This window comes from Gymnoscopelus braueri (assembly GCF_963280865.1).
Source record: "Gymnoscopelus braueri genome assembly, chromosome: 20".
Taxonomy (NCBI): domain Eukaryota; kingdom Metazoa; phylum Chordata; class Actinopteri; order Myctophiformes; family Myctophidae; genus Gymnoscopelus; species Gymnoscopelus braueri.
The window spans coordinates 3,363,353-3,377,549 of NC_137622.1; the positions used below are offsets into that span (position 1 = coordinate 3,363,353).

Consider the following 14,197-nt stretch of genomic DNA (forward strand, 5'->3'; position numbering starts at 1 on the left):
CATAAGAAAAAAAGAAAGAAAGAAGAAAAACTGCTGTCAGAGGATTTCTCAGCTCAGAAAGAACCGCATTATCGCACATAATATGCAGTCAGAAATGAGCTGGCTTGACAGAGGTTACTTCCTTGAGTGGAGGCTGGCTTGGCTGCAATCCAGTATACAGCACCACATTAGTAGCGCTGCAGGGGGGAAACGTGAAGCTGAAAGAGATAGCTGTGGGCCTACATTGAAGAAGTTTGACAGATGCCTTTTAAGGACAGGTTAACTATTGACAGACTGTAGACTACATATTCATTCAATTAATATTCATTGTTGATACTGTATTCATCCAGATAGGCCTACTCACTGTTGACAGACTCACTGTACATGTATCCATTTATATTAATTGCTTACGGACTACATATTCATTCATATAGCCATTATTGACTGTTGATAGACTTGTACATCTATTTATCCAGATACTGTTGTAAGTTCTGTTGATAAACTGTACACAAAAACTCATTTGCATATTCACTTGACAGGCTGTAGCCTACATAGCCTTTCATATATTCAGACTGAGACTGTAGTAGATTCATATTATATATCTTCATTCATATATTCATTGTTGATAAGACTGTGCATACAGTATATCCATCCAAGCAATCATTGTTGATAGACTGTATTGATAAGACTGTATAGCCATTAATTCGGGACTGGGATAGACCTTCCCCTGCTGATAGAGAGACGAGGTATATCCTGTCTGTCTGGCTAGAATGCTGCTGTATTCACTGGTCAATGTAGAGCTATTGAAGACTTGAAGAATTAGGGGAGTGTAGCGCCCAGGATCACTTAGAAAATTGGCACCGGGTGAAAAGGGGTTACAAAATCATAAAAAAAAAAAAAATTCACCAAAAGGTGACAAGTTTGCATTCATGCCTGCAAGCTGAAGCTAATTAACCACTTTATTCCATTTCTAACCACCTTTTCACCGTGCTTTCAGATACGTTGTGCACTGTGCAGTCCATCACCGTAGTCACTATTCAGAATTCAAGCATATTTATTTGTCAATTTTCACAATGTTTATTTAAGAACACATTCTACACTCGGGTATTTGGCGCATTCATTCACCCTACTGAAAAAAGTAAACACAGTCAGGTTTGGAATATGCACATTATATGACAAGTCATTTGTCCAGACATTTATATAAATGTATGGAGGGACAAAAAATTATAGCAGTTAAACATTTTAAAGGACGCTCCAGCCTGCAGAGACCCCAACAGAGCCCCCTAAAAGGGAAAGAATAGAATGTTGCTGTCGGGTAGAAACCTCCATATTTCAACTTTAGTTTTTGTAAATTAACGCCGTATTTCACGCAATAGTGTCACACAAATGTAGCAAAAAAGTAGCCGCTCTACAAGCTCACAACGTTTTTTCTTTAAGTGAAAAGGCCTGTCTGTGGGTTTTATAAATATTGAACCTACAAGGTTTCCACCCGACAGCGACGATAACTTCAGCCAGGAACCTTGAAGCACAAACCTCGTACACTGAGCAAGACCACTCATCAAGTGCACCTCAACAGTCAAATGAAACAACGTGATATGATATGTCTAGACAAGAGAAAGCTCTTTATCCAGTAGAAAAAATAAGTCATATTACTTTTCTGTTATAACTTTCTATGTTTTTCTCTGATCACGCGGAGATTAATTATTTCGCTTTTTAAATTGGGCCAGGCAGAGTTGCAGAAAATCATTCTGAGAACTAGAGGAAAAGGGTTTTCCTTTTGTAATTTTAGCCCTGCTATATGGTACATTATTCAGTTGTAGTTTTGCATCAACATAGCCAAAATTAATTTGTACATTTTCTTGCTTTTGAACAGGGCCAAGGCCGACCACGGGACACAAGAGGTCGGTCGTACTTGTACGACGCTCTGGATAAGAGGGTCTGTAAATGCCTAAATTGTAAAGACAACACTTTGGGACAGGGAAAGGGCTTGGAGAGGGTGGATATCGTCCTTTATTGTCCAACAGACAAAGTCATTTTCGTTCAGACTGCTGAGGCACACTTTGGTTGAGAGGATTTTCAGTGGCATTTGTAAACCAACAGCTCATTACTCAATTCAATTTTAATTAACGAGCCATTTTACACCTTTCAAAACAGATGCGGCAAAAAAAGAAAGAAAGAAAACGGCAAGCGACACAAAATAACTAAATAAAACCTGAACTGAGGACTGCTTGCACGGTCGTTGTAACATAGTCCAAACCTTGTAACAGCTTTTACATATCTTTACCGGATACTGGAAGAGCGAGAGTCACCCGAGAAATCAGGGCACCTCAATGTGAAATTGGAAAAAAAATGAATCTTCAAAAAATTGAAAAAGCAAATGTATGCTTTGGAAAATGGTCTGAACTTGAAGTTATGTAAAGCATGGTTGTTGAAATATTAGGCCTTAAATGTCAAATGTTAAGCATGTACATGTAATCATGTACACAAGACTCGTTTCAGACCATTTTCCAAACCACACATTTATTATTTTAAAAATTGTTTGGAAGAAATAGCCAATTTTATATTGAGGTGCCAAGACTTATCAGGTGCTCACCCTTTCGGTTACGTCTTTACCAGATGGCTTCTCCCGACCACGGCAGAGGAACCTTGTTATATATAGTGAGCTCCGTAAAAAGTTATGCCCAGAGCTTCAGATTTACACCTGCCAACGTGAAATGATTAAGGACGAAACTCTGTATCTTTTAAATGTCATGGAAGAAAAGTTCACAGTGGATAGAGAGACATGTTCACCCATTCACAAATCAATTATTAAAGCCGGGCCTAAATTCGGTTGCTCCATCTCGGTTTGTATTGGTGTCCCAAACCAGTGATTTTTTAAATTGTATTTCAAGGACCCGCAGCTTGAAATCTATTAGACCATGATCCCCCATTTTAAATTTGTTTTGTTTTTTTAATCTCTGGGACTGTAATCTACACTGTAAAATGCTCAGCGTTATTTTAACTCTGAGGCTGTACATTGCTTCGTGTGTCGCGCAAAGGCAGCGAGGGGTGGCCGAAGCTCACAACACTTCTTGTGACTTGGCATTCTCTGATGTGAGGCCTAATTTACGCTCCGGCGCGCGTTGAAAACAGACGATCTACAAGCTCACAACGCGTCGCACACCTGTGACGCATTGTGAGCTCGTAGGTTGGCCATTTACAGTTAACATAAGGACCCCTATATGGGGCTCACACCGCACCCCACTTGTCCCAGACTTGAGGGACCACTGCTTCAAGGAGAATAAAGTGAACGGCATTCAGTGTTAGTAACAGACAGGAGGGTTCCATCATTATCTTCATGGTTAGTCATCGGCAGAGCTTTCATTATGGTTGTGTTTGTGGGTGGGCGGGCGCGGGGGGGATACATCCCTCTTGTGGTTATTTTTTGGTGGAACAGCAGGACACTAGGTGTTACAGGGGGGGGGGCAGGAGGGGATACATCCCTCCTGTGGTTATTTTTTGGTGCCAGGTGGACGCTAGGTGTTACAAGGGGACGTGGCTGAAGAGGTAGGACACAGACTCGCCGTTGTGGGTTCTGCGGATGGCCTCTGCCAGGATCATGGAGATGTCGATGACCTGGGGGCAAAGGAAGAGGACAGAGGACGTCGTAAACATACAGGTATAATAAAAACTTGATTTGAATCCAGCCACGCACTAGTACCAAAACTATTACAACTACCAACAGTACTACAGCTCAGCTCAACATGACTGGGGCTGCAACTATCAACAATTTTCTTTACTTTTTTCGATTAATGAATAATGATAACAAACTGAAAATAATAAATATAAATCAAATTTAGATTTTTTTTAATTTACTAAATCAATTAGTCTGATTAACAATTTAAGCCCTAATTTCATACTGTGTCGTACAACAGTGTCACACCGCGATGAGTTGAGAGCTTGTATAGATCTACCATTTGCTATTTACTTTTTGTTTTCTTTTAACTCTCTCAGTGCCACACCCCGAGTTATCCCGAGTTTTTGGGTTATACCCTCAGTGCCAGAACGAGAAATCCCGAGTTTAAAAAAATAAAAAAAAATAAATAAAAAAAAGTTTGTTTTTTTTTGTTGAAAAAAGTGTTCAGAACCCAAGATATCATTATCTGAAGATTTGCAGCTCCATCCACTCTTTGTTTAACCTAAAACTGAAAAAGGCTGTATCTCGCTTCCTAAGCACTTTTTATTTTCTTTGAAAAAACAAAAAAAAGATCTGGCAAAGTTCGCAATAATTTTTTTATTTCATTGGCACTGAAAGAGTTAATAAAAAAAAGGGGGGGAATTTTCCTATAACGATAATTATTTACAATGATTACATCGATTAGTTTGATTAACTGATGGACTCCTAAACTTGACTATACATTATACAGTGAGTGACCCACAGTAGGGTTGCGTTTGCAGGGGGTCAAGTGACCAGTGAATGCTGACCTGGATCTTGGGGCAGTGCTTCATCTTCTCCTCCTGGGGGATGGTGTTGGTCACCACCACAGCTTCAAAGCAGGCGTTGTTGATGCGAGAGATGGCCGGTCCAGAGAAGATGCCATGGGTCAGGATGGCGTACACCTTGGTGGCTCCGGCCGAAATTAGTCTAAAAAAAAGGGGCGAAAGAGCAAAGTTTGTCATGTCTAATCATCACTGTTAGTTTCTGAACAAGTACAATAATGTTTTAGAAGTTGCACTGATCATAGATTTACATCATGTACAAAGTAACTAGGGATGCAACAGTTAGTCTAAATAATTGAATAATTGATTGTGGAGTTTGCATGTTCTCCCCGTGTCCCCTAGGGTAGGTACCCTCTCAAAAACATGCAGTAATCCTGGTCTCTATACTGCCTCCCCCTGGTCAGCCGGGGCGCCTGATGGAGGGGAAAGGAACTGGTTGGAATAACGCGTTCCTTCCACGCACTACGTCTAACCAGAGAAACTCCCCCCGTCAGGTGAAAAGAAGCGGCTTGCTAGCTCTCATGCATTGAAGGAGGCATGAGCTCGGCTCTAGGCTCTCCCTAGGCTGGCAGAGGGAGTGTAGCGCCCAGGATTACATAGGAAATTGGCACTGGGTGAAAAAAATGGGTTAAAAAAATCGTGATAATAATTGATTTAATCAATTATATAGAATAATCAAATTTAATAAAAAAGTATCGATATGGGGGAAAACACTAACTTTGATTGTCTATTCCCGCAATCTAAATAGGGCTTAAGTGATTAATCAGACTAATCAATAAGTCTATTATAAAAAATCAAAGATAATGTTTTCAAGTCGTTCATTCACTCAAAAATCGTGTTTCTCGATTAATTGGAAAAGTAATTTGTAGAATACTAATAACACTAAGAAAATCAATAGCTGTAGCCCTAGAAGCAACACAAGGCCATTAACAGGCCAAAAATGCATGTATAATAATAATAATTAAAAAACATATTTGAGGATCATGTGAGCAGGCTCACTTGTCGGCAGCGTGGCAGATGGTTCCGCAGGTGTCGGCCATGTCATCCACCAGGATGGCCACGCGATCCGTCACGTCCCCGACCAGAACCATGCGGTCCACCTCGTTGGCCTTTTTCCTCTCCTTGTGGATGAGGGCAAAGTCCACATTCAGCCTGTCCGCTATCGAGGTGACCCTGCCAGGGGGAAAACGGACAACATGTTTGTTATGGCAACAGCGTGGTTCCATTTACACCGACAGCAGAGAGAAGTAAGCCCCGATACCAGCCAAGTAAGACAAGTTTGACTCAAGATTCTATTCCAATGTATATATGGTGATGTTACGTACCTCAGCATCACCATAAATACTTTGGAATTGAATTTTGAATCAAGGCTAGGAATCAAGGATTTTCTTTTTACCAGTAAACATTTGGTTACATTTGTACACTCTGAGTTAAAGGTGATATTGATAACATTCTTCTGTAGATTAATAATATGAAACGATTACATCCACAGAGCTTTTTCTTTAGGTTAAGAATTCCTTTGGTCCCAAAATGTACATCTGTAAACAGACCGTGGCCATTATCTATGTTGCTTCAGTTTTCACTGGCAGGCAGGCACCGTGTTATAATGGTGCAAACAAAATGAATCTAGGGAATTATTTGTTTTTTGGGGACACAAGCTGTGTGGATCTTGGACTTGTTGTGACCAGCCTGTGCCATCAGTCATCTATGACATGGGTCTTCAATGTTTTTCAGGCCAAGGACCCCTTAGCTGAGACAGAGATGAAGCAGGGACCCCCCATTACATATTGGATTCATGTTAAATGTGTGTTTTCAGACATTTAAGTACACCAAACCGCTTTGCCGAAATAGCCGATCTACAGAGCTTGTAAATGGACTATTTCCGGCTATTGTTCCCCCCAGAATAGGGATGCCAGGGTTCAGTATCTCTGAGGACACTCTAGGGGTCCCGGACCCCAGTTGAAGACCCTGATCTATGACATATCGTATGACTCCAAATTTGGAATCACACATTTCAGCCAAATCACAGCCCCATTGACTCCTATTATAAAATTCAAGTTAAATACTTTAAAAAAAAATGCCTTCTGTGGCCACAGAAGCGTGCCTACAAGGTTTGGAACCGATTTCTCAAGCAACGGACAGTCACACAGACCATCTTATAGACGGCTACCCATTTCAGAGCAAAGTAAAAAATACATTGAAAGTGTTGCCTCAGGGAAATAATGCAACAGAGTGTTGTGATATGGAGAGAGCAACATCTAGTGGCTGAATGTTGTCACTACAGCACATTTAACAACACTGAGGATTTGACGGTGTAGTCTGATTGAAGAGGCTCTGCTGTGCGTACCGCTTGGCTCCACCTGCGTCGGGGGAGACGATGGTGCAGGTCTTCCACTCTGGGATGTTCTCTTTGATCCATTTGAGCACGGCAGGTTCTGCATACAGGTTGTCTACCGGGATGTCAAAGAAACCCTGAGGAGATGCATTATGAGAGTTCAAACACGCTGAGGCAGTGGTTGTTCCCCAATCCCAACCTATCTGACAAAACCAGAGACACCCCGGACACATTAACCACTTAACCCATTAAGACCTGAAGCCAATTCTACAGGTCTCCTAAATCTCAACAGTTTTCTGAAAAACGTATGTTTCAATATCAGTGGTGCTCAATCTTTTTATGTCAAGGACCCCCAAAATTATATGTATTTGGGGCGTGGACCCCCATCAAAATATTTTGTTCCAAGGACCCCCCCCCAGAAGCAAAGATTGGAGTTAAAAATGTTCACAAAAAAAAACTCATATATATATATATATATATATATATATATATATATATATATATATATATATATATATATATATATATATATATATATATATATATATATATATATATATACATACACACACATATATATATATATATACACACACATATATATATATATATACACATACATACATAAGAGATGCGCGGATCGCGGTTTTAGCCGCGGTTGCCGCAGTTAACCGCAGTTTGGGTGGATTTGGGTCAATCAAATATAATTATTAATTAATATTGGATAAACCGCGGGTGAAATAATGCAGGAATTAAATTAATGATATCAATCTATAGGCCTTTAATAGCTTTTAAAAGCACTACATTTCACCGTGTGTGCGTTTGTAGTATTTTAATATTACGTCATTTTACACCAGGCACAAAATAGCCGCTCACTACATGTTGCTTTGCAGCCAGCCAGTGTTGCCAGGTTGCGACAACTTGCGAGAGAAATAAGCAGCCAGGTCTATGAAAACAAGCCCAAAACAAAACAAGTGCCAAACAAGCCCAAAAGTCGCTTATAAAAAGCTTATAAAAAGCCGACATGGCAACAAAGTGGTTGAAAGCGAAAGTAACTCAATGAAGACGTGCGCTTGTTGTTACCATGGTTGTGGATTGTATACAGTCACTGCATCGCGACAGTGGTGAGTAACATTGTTTATAAGAAAACTAACGTCAGGAAAATAACAATTATTTGGTGCGGTTGGTGCGGATCTATAAATACGATGATATAATTACCGCGGGTGGATGGCGGATGGATAATGAACTTGTTAACGCGGATTTGGGTGACAAAAAAAACCCATCCGCGCATCTCTAACATACATACATACATACAAAGATTTGCACACATTTTCACAATTTTTCAAAAATAGCAGATCTACAAGCTCATAGTGCGGCAATGAGCTTGTATATCTGCTATTTTTTAATAGCCCAAAGTGTAAAATAATGCTTTTTAGCTCAAATCAAAATAGACACAGATGCGTATCAGGTCTTAATGGGTTAAGACTTATATATTTAGTCATCTAACAAATGGAGAAAATAGCAGATGTACAAGCTCACAAGTCACAACGTGCCGCATCGTAGCAGCTTGGAATATTTGTACCAATATAATGGCATGTCCAAAACAAGGACACCAGGTTGAAAGTGGTTACACATTTTATAACAATGTTATTCCTGTACTACATAATGATGTTACATGTGAGAGTCAGCCATGTTTAAGTTACACGATGATAGATGACAAGATGGGACTGATAGCCCTTTGAGAGCATACAGAGGACAAAAGCAAGTTATGATTTTGTGCAACAAGTGGTGATCTTAGGGGGCCAGACCCCAGCTTGGGAAACACTGTTGTAGATCATAAATACTTGAGAACATACAGCGCAATGGGACTGCGAATCAATGTGCTGTCGTATTGTACCTGAATCTGTGATGCATGCAGGTCTATAGTGATGAAGATGTATTGTATCACACCTGTATCTGTGATACTTTTAGGTCTATAGGGATCATGTGCTATAGTATTGTATTCCAGTGTACCTGTATCTGTGATGCGTGCAGGTCCATAGTGATGATGTGGTCCGCACCAGAAACTGACAGCATGTTGGCCACCAGTTTGGCAGAGATGGGAGCACGACTCTGCAACGAAAACCAGATCTCAGTTACATGGAGAGGCGTCATCAAAGCACACACATGGCTCATTTAAATAAAAAATAAAAACATCTAAAATACACTGCTACTGTACCTTTAGCTCTGGTAGAACTACAATCTAGATTCACAGCTGTAGCCAATCTGGTGTATTGTATACAGAGTTTGACAGTCACATTCTCAGGCATTCCAATTTATGAAAACATGAAGTCATGGTGTAGGGTATCACAATTCGGTTCCAAGTAGGAGCGAAATCCAAAATGCCGGGTACCAACAAAAATGGCAGTAGGTTTCCTATAAACATGCTTTAACTGCTACTGCTTTCCATTGTGTTGTCATGGAATAAACATATGAGGTTACTATTCATTACATTTTCACAATTACTAATTATAAATTGTCAACTGTTGTTAATAGTTGACAATTTATTTTCAGGACAAAACGTTTCAGCACTAGCTCTATCTCAGGTACTAATATACAGTTTGTACTATTAATAGTAAATCGTATTCACGTCAGTTGATGCTTAAAATAATGAAGATATTTTTGTCACCTCTACATTTGACCTCTTTTTCTTCTTTTGCCAAAATGGGGAATTGATAAGAACCGGATATCGAGAAGCATCGATATCCTAAGTAACGATACCCATCCCTGTATGGGACTGAGGAACAAATGACTTCAACACAGGCCGGGCTGCGACACAAGATGTAATGAAATGGCAACGGTCATCATCCAAGGGACAAACGGACAAACAAAACGAGAAAACAAAGCAGCAAACATTCCCGGTCCAACTTGGCGGCGGTGGAACATGGCGGAACATGATGGCGGCAGGCGGGTCAGTGGATGCAGGATGGTCAAATGAGACGAGAAGTAAGTAATTAGACAGATGCTCCATACCCCCACCTTGTCCTTCTTGTCTTGTCGGGCGTACGGGAAACAGGGGATGACGGCCGTGACCCGGGAGGCCGAGGCGATCTTACAGGCGTTGATCATGATGAGCAGCTCCATCAGGTTGTCATTGATCTCCCCGCAGCCGCTCTGAACGATGTACACGTCCTCCCCGCGGACGCTCTCGCCGATCTCCACACTGTGCCGGGAGGAGGGAGAGAGAAAACAAACACTTTAGGAGGTACCACACGCCGTCGACAGGACCAGAAACAGATGAGGCACCGAGTAAATAGAAGCTAATGGAACCTTTAGGTGTTGCTACGGATACAAAGAAGAGTGGGCACTAAGGAAGAGTGGGCACCTCGATGTAAAATTAGCCATTTTGTACAAAATATATATATCTGAAAAATGTAAAGTAAAGTCATTATCAGACTTAAACTGACCCTTCATCTTCTTGTTCATGCTCAAAATGGTTTTGTAGAAACTGTAGAAATATTAGACCTTAATTGTGAAACGTTCAATCATGTTCTTATCATGTATACTTTACTTATGACAGTTTTACAAATATTTACTTTAACATTTTGGACCAAATAGCCAACTTGCTACGACATGCGGCAAAAAGTGAGAAACGTGTGGTGGTGGGGGGTCCCTAGCCGCAAGCAACTTAGAGGGTATCCCCATAAATCTTAGTCCTTGAGGAATGGCTAACATTCCTCAGGAATACTGCAAGAAGCTGGTGTTTGGCTATGCATCATGCTTACTGCAGGTTCATAACAGCAAAGGCAGCGATGTTGCTAGGTTTTCAATGCAATGGGTCTCCCCGGGTGGTCTTGTATATGGCTCCCAGGGAAAATTCTATGGATCCCCATTCCCCAATAAAACATTTCATTTTTGACCGAGTGCAGTGTTTGACCTTATATAATAATAATTATGGTTATATTCATGTATGTTGAAAATGTATCTGAAAAAATATATAAAAATAATGGCATAACATGCCAACTTTATACATGGAAGTAAATCACACACACACACACACACACACACACACACACGGTTGAGACGGGACTGACAGAGACTTGTAAATGTGAATTGCAACTTGTAAATCACTCAGACGCACAACAAAATTGTAGAGGAAAGAAAGCATGAAAAGTGAGTTTAAAGCATCCTTTTGGAATAATATGGAAGTGCAGCTGACAACATGGTGCTCTACTAAGTACTAAAGATGCTTGCCATGGGGTTAAACAATTTTGAGACTGCAGTAGTCATTGAATGTGGCATTTTGAGTTGAATTTGGAGCTGTGTTGAGCCATTTAAATTGTTCTGGTTTGATTCATTTATTGCAAACAGCCGAAAGTGAATTTTCAATTTAGCCTAATTTGCAGTTGAATAACTTTGACTGCACAGCACACCACCTTATACACTAGTATACAGTATAGTTTATGAGATTCAGACAGTACAAATTAACGTCTTTGAGTACTCAGAAAAGCACTTTAGGCAATAAGTCTGATGTATTGTATCATTAGCCAGTACATCCTACTCGACAGTCAACACCAGGGCCTAATTAAAGTTGCTCAATGAAAGAGTATAGGGAGACCACCTCCAACCACTGCATGTGCAGATGTAGTTATATTGTATTATTAGGCCTACAGAGTGCTTAAAATAACGCTGTATTCATTAAATAAGTTGCAGATTGTATCTTTATGTGTCAAATCGGACAGAAAAGTCTCACATCATAGAGAGAACCACGGCCACGCAGCCTTATCATCCCAGCAAGCATGCGTTCTCTGCCATGCATGTGGGGTGTGGACTACAAGCAGTGGTGGGAAAAGGTACTCCCATTTTTTAAGTAAAAGTATCAATACTGCAGAAATACTGTTACAAGTAAAAGTCCGGAATTCAAAATTTACAGAGTAAAAGTACAAAAGCATTGGTATCAAAATGTACTTAAAGTAAAAGTACTTATAATACAGAATTTTTAATCTTTTGAAAATTGCAGATCTACATGCTCACAATGCGTGGCTATTTTCAAATGGCCTAAATGTAGGGCTGAAGTGGTTAATGTATGTTTTGTAATAATAATACAAATCTACAAAGCAACTAAAGTTTTCAAATAATTGTAGTGGAGTGAAAGTACAACATTTGCCTCTGAGATGTAGTCCAGTAGAAGTTAAAGAAGTACTGAAAATGGGAAAAACTCCAGTAAAGTAAAACAAATACCTCAAAACTGTTCTTACTTGAGTAAATGTACTTAGTTACTTTATACGATCAGCTGACTACAAGTCCCACCATGCACCGCTGCCTGCGGGGCTGAATTCACCATGACACCACGCGTTTCTAATTAATCACAAACCCAAATAGAATTGGCGCAGTATAGATCCAATTCCAAACAAGATCGCGCCACGTTTCAAACATGTATCGAACCTCAGTAGCCTCGGATCAAGACTATCATAGATTGTATTTGATCAGAGTCTGACTTTTACTTAAGATATCAAAAATGTCAAAATCGATTAAAAAAACCCCACATTTATGATCGTCTTGATCCAAGGCTAACGGAACCCTCCTCACCATGTCTCTTGGTTGCTGAACTTCTTGGTGACGACCTTGCCCAGCTCCAGCCCCAGGCGGTCGGCTATCTTCTGGGACAGGTCCGGATGCGAGCTGCCGCTGAAGATCTTGATGTTGGGCATCTTGGGAGGACGGTCCAGGGCGTCGGTTCGGTTCCCCGGGTACGAGCTGAGGAAAAGCCGGTTTGGTAAGAGGAGAGAGGACCGATCAGACGGCTCAGAAGTGCAGTGGATTGGGTGTGTTGTTGTGTTGATGATGGCTGCGATCGTTCGTAGCTAAATGTGTTTTCCCTACCTATCCACCATTATGTCCCTCGGCACCGCGCATGCGCACTTAGCCCTGCGTGGCCAGGGTTGCCAGATTCTGTGAGAGAAGTAAGCAAGCAACCAGGTCTATGAAAACAAGCCCCAAAAGAAAAGATTGGAAGGAATAGCAGTGGCGGCCATTTTGTGGTTCCACAAATCAAAAGCCCATTCATTTTTCACATTTTAAGCCTAGAATCAAGCCATCCAAGCTCCTGGTGAAAAAAAATAAGAATATTTAATTATGTAATATACTATTTATTCTAATAAATACCCTTTGTTTTGTGGTTTTTAAATACCTTTTTCCCCACAGAATTAAATGATGATTCACCAGGAGCCTGGATGGCTTGGTTCCAGGCTTAAAACAATTAATATAAATATTTTTTGGAAATCTCTGTGGGAAAAAGTAATGGGCTTTTGATTTGTGGAACCACAAAATGGCCGCCACCTGAGCACTCTAACCCTATACATTGCTATTTGAAAATAGCCGATCTACAAGCTCAGAACACATCACAAAGCGATGTGTTGCGAGCTTGTAGATCTGCTATTTTCAAACAAATCTTGGAAAAAAGTGGAAAATGTAGAATATTTTTTAATTTTTAACAACACAAATCGTGTAAGGGGGTCCCTAGAACAAAATATTTTCAGATGTGGCGGGTCTGCGGACAAATACATTTGGGGTCCTTGACTTGAAAATGTTTGAGAACCACTGGTTTCAACTATAATAAAACATTTATTAAAAAAACATTAGGAAACAAGCCCAAATAAGCAACTACACTTTAGAAACAAGCCCAACAAGCGACTTTACAGAAAACAAGCCCAAAGTCGCTTATAATAAGCGGACATGGCAACACTGCACGCTTACTTGCGTTGCGTTGTAATGACGTCAGTTCGATAGCTACTGAAGCCCCACCCACCACGTTCCATGATGTAATTGTAATATACATACAGATATCATTAAGATGTATTTGTGTGACTACTACATAGGCTACTGTAAATCAGTAGTTCTCAAACCTTTTAATAATGTTTTAATTTCAAGGACCCCCATAACTCTCAAAGTTACAGACCCGTAAAAGGGTCCATTTGGAAGCCCCTCAAGGGTCCCTGAGGGTCCCATGGACCCCACTTTGAGAATCACTGCTGTAAATAAATGTATTTTTGTTTGTTTTTATCAGTTAAAGGTCAACTATGTTCTGACAAACATGTACAGCATTTATTTAAATACTACTACTACTACTACTACTACTACTACTACTACTACTACTACTACTACTACTACTACTAATAATAATAATGCATATTTTGCTCCACTTTCTGAGTCACAGATGTTCAATTAAATTGGGTGTAAGTGATGTTTATTTTTTTGTTAAAATAACTGTTAAATAACTCTAAATTCCCATAGTAATCATTGATGCTATAGTATAGAGCACTGTTTCCCAAACACCGGGTCGGGACCCAGGTTTGGGTCACGGACCAATTTTTATGGGTCTCGAGTAAATATCCCCATTTAAATGTATTTAGTTTTTGTAAAGAT

At 40.2% G+C, this 14,197-nt stretch overlaps 1 protein-coding gene across 2 annotated transcripts; it reads right to left on the reverse strand.

The window, feature by feature from the left end:
• Window positions 1-1,015: 1,015 nt before the first annotated feature.
• On the reverse strand, window positions 1,016-12,701 carry prps1b (phosphoribosyl pyrophosphate synthetase 1B). Of its 2 annotated transcripts, none has more exons than XM_080416286.1 (7): window positions 12,362-12,701; window positions 9,806-9,995; window positions 8,807-8,905; window positions 6,806-6,930; window positions 5,458-5,631; window positions 4,444-4,603; window positions 1,016-3,594 (listed from the first exon to the last, which is right to left on the reverse strand). In XM_080416286.1, exons 1-7 carry the CDS (start codon window positions 12,481-12,483, stop codon window positions 3,502-3,504), a joined length of 963 nt encoding a protein of 320 aa, XP_080272412.1. In that variant the 5' UTR covers window positions 12,484-12,701; the 3' UTR covers window positions 1,016-3,501. The 2 variants fall into 2 exon arrangements, with proteins under 2 accessions (XP_080272412.1, XP_080272413.1); XM_080416287.1 differs by having other exon boundaries at window positions 9,812-9,995; window positions 12,362-12,700.
• Between the last annotated feature and the right edge of the window lie 1,496 nt (window positions 12,702-14,197).

What these genes read in the sequence shown, in the direction of transcription:
- prps1b (XM_080416286.1), bottom strand. Translation starts at nt 12,483, where the DNA reads ATGCCCAACATCAAGATCTTCAGCGGCAGCTCGCATCCGGACCTGTCC. An exon ending in TTCAGCAACCAAGAGACATG is followed by an intron (nt 9,996 to 12,361) that starts GTGAGGAGGGTT and finishes CTCCCGGCACAG; the next exon opens with TGTGGAGATCGGCGAGAGCG. An exon ending in GACGCAGGTGGAGCCAAGCG is followed by an intron (nt 5,632 to 6,805) that starts GTACGCACAGCA and finishes TCCCCCTGGCAG; the next exon opens with GGTCACCTCGATAGCGGACA.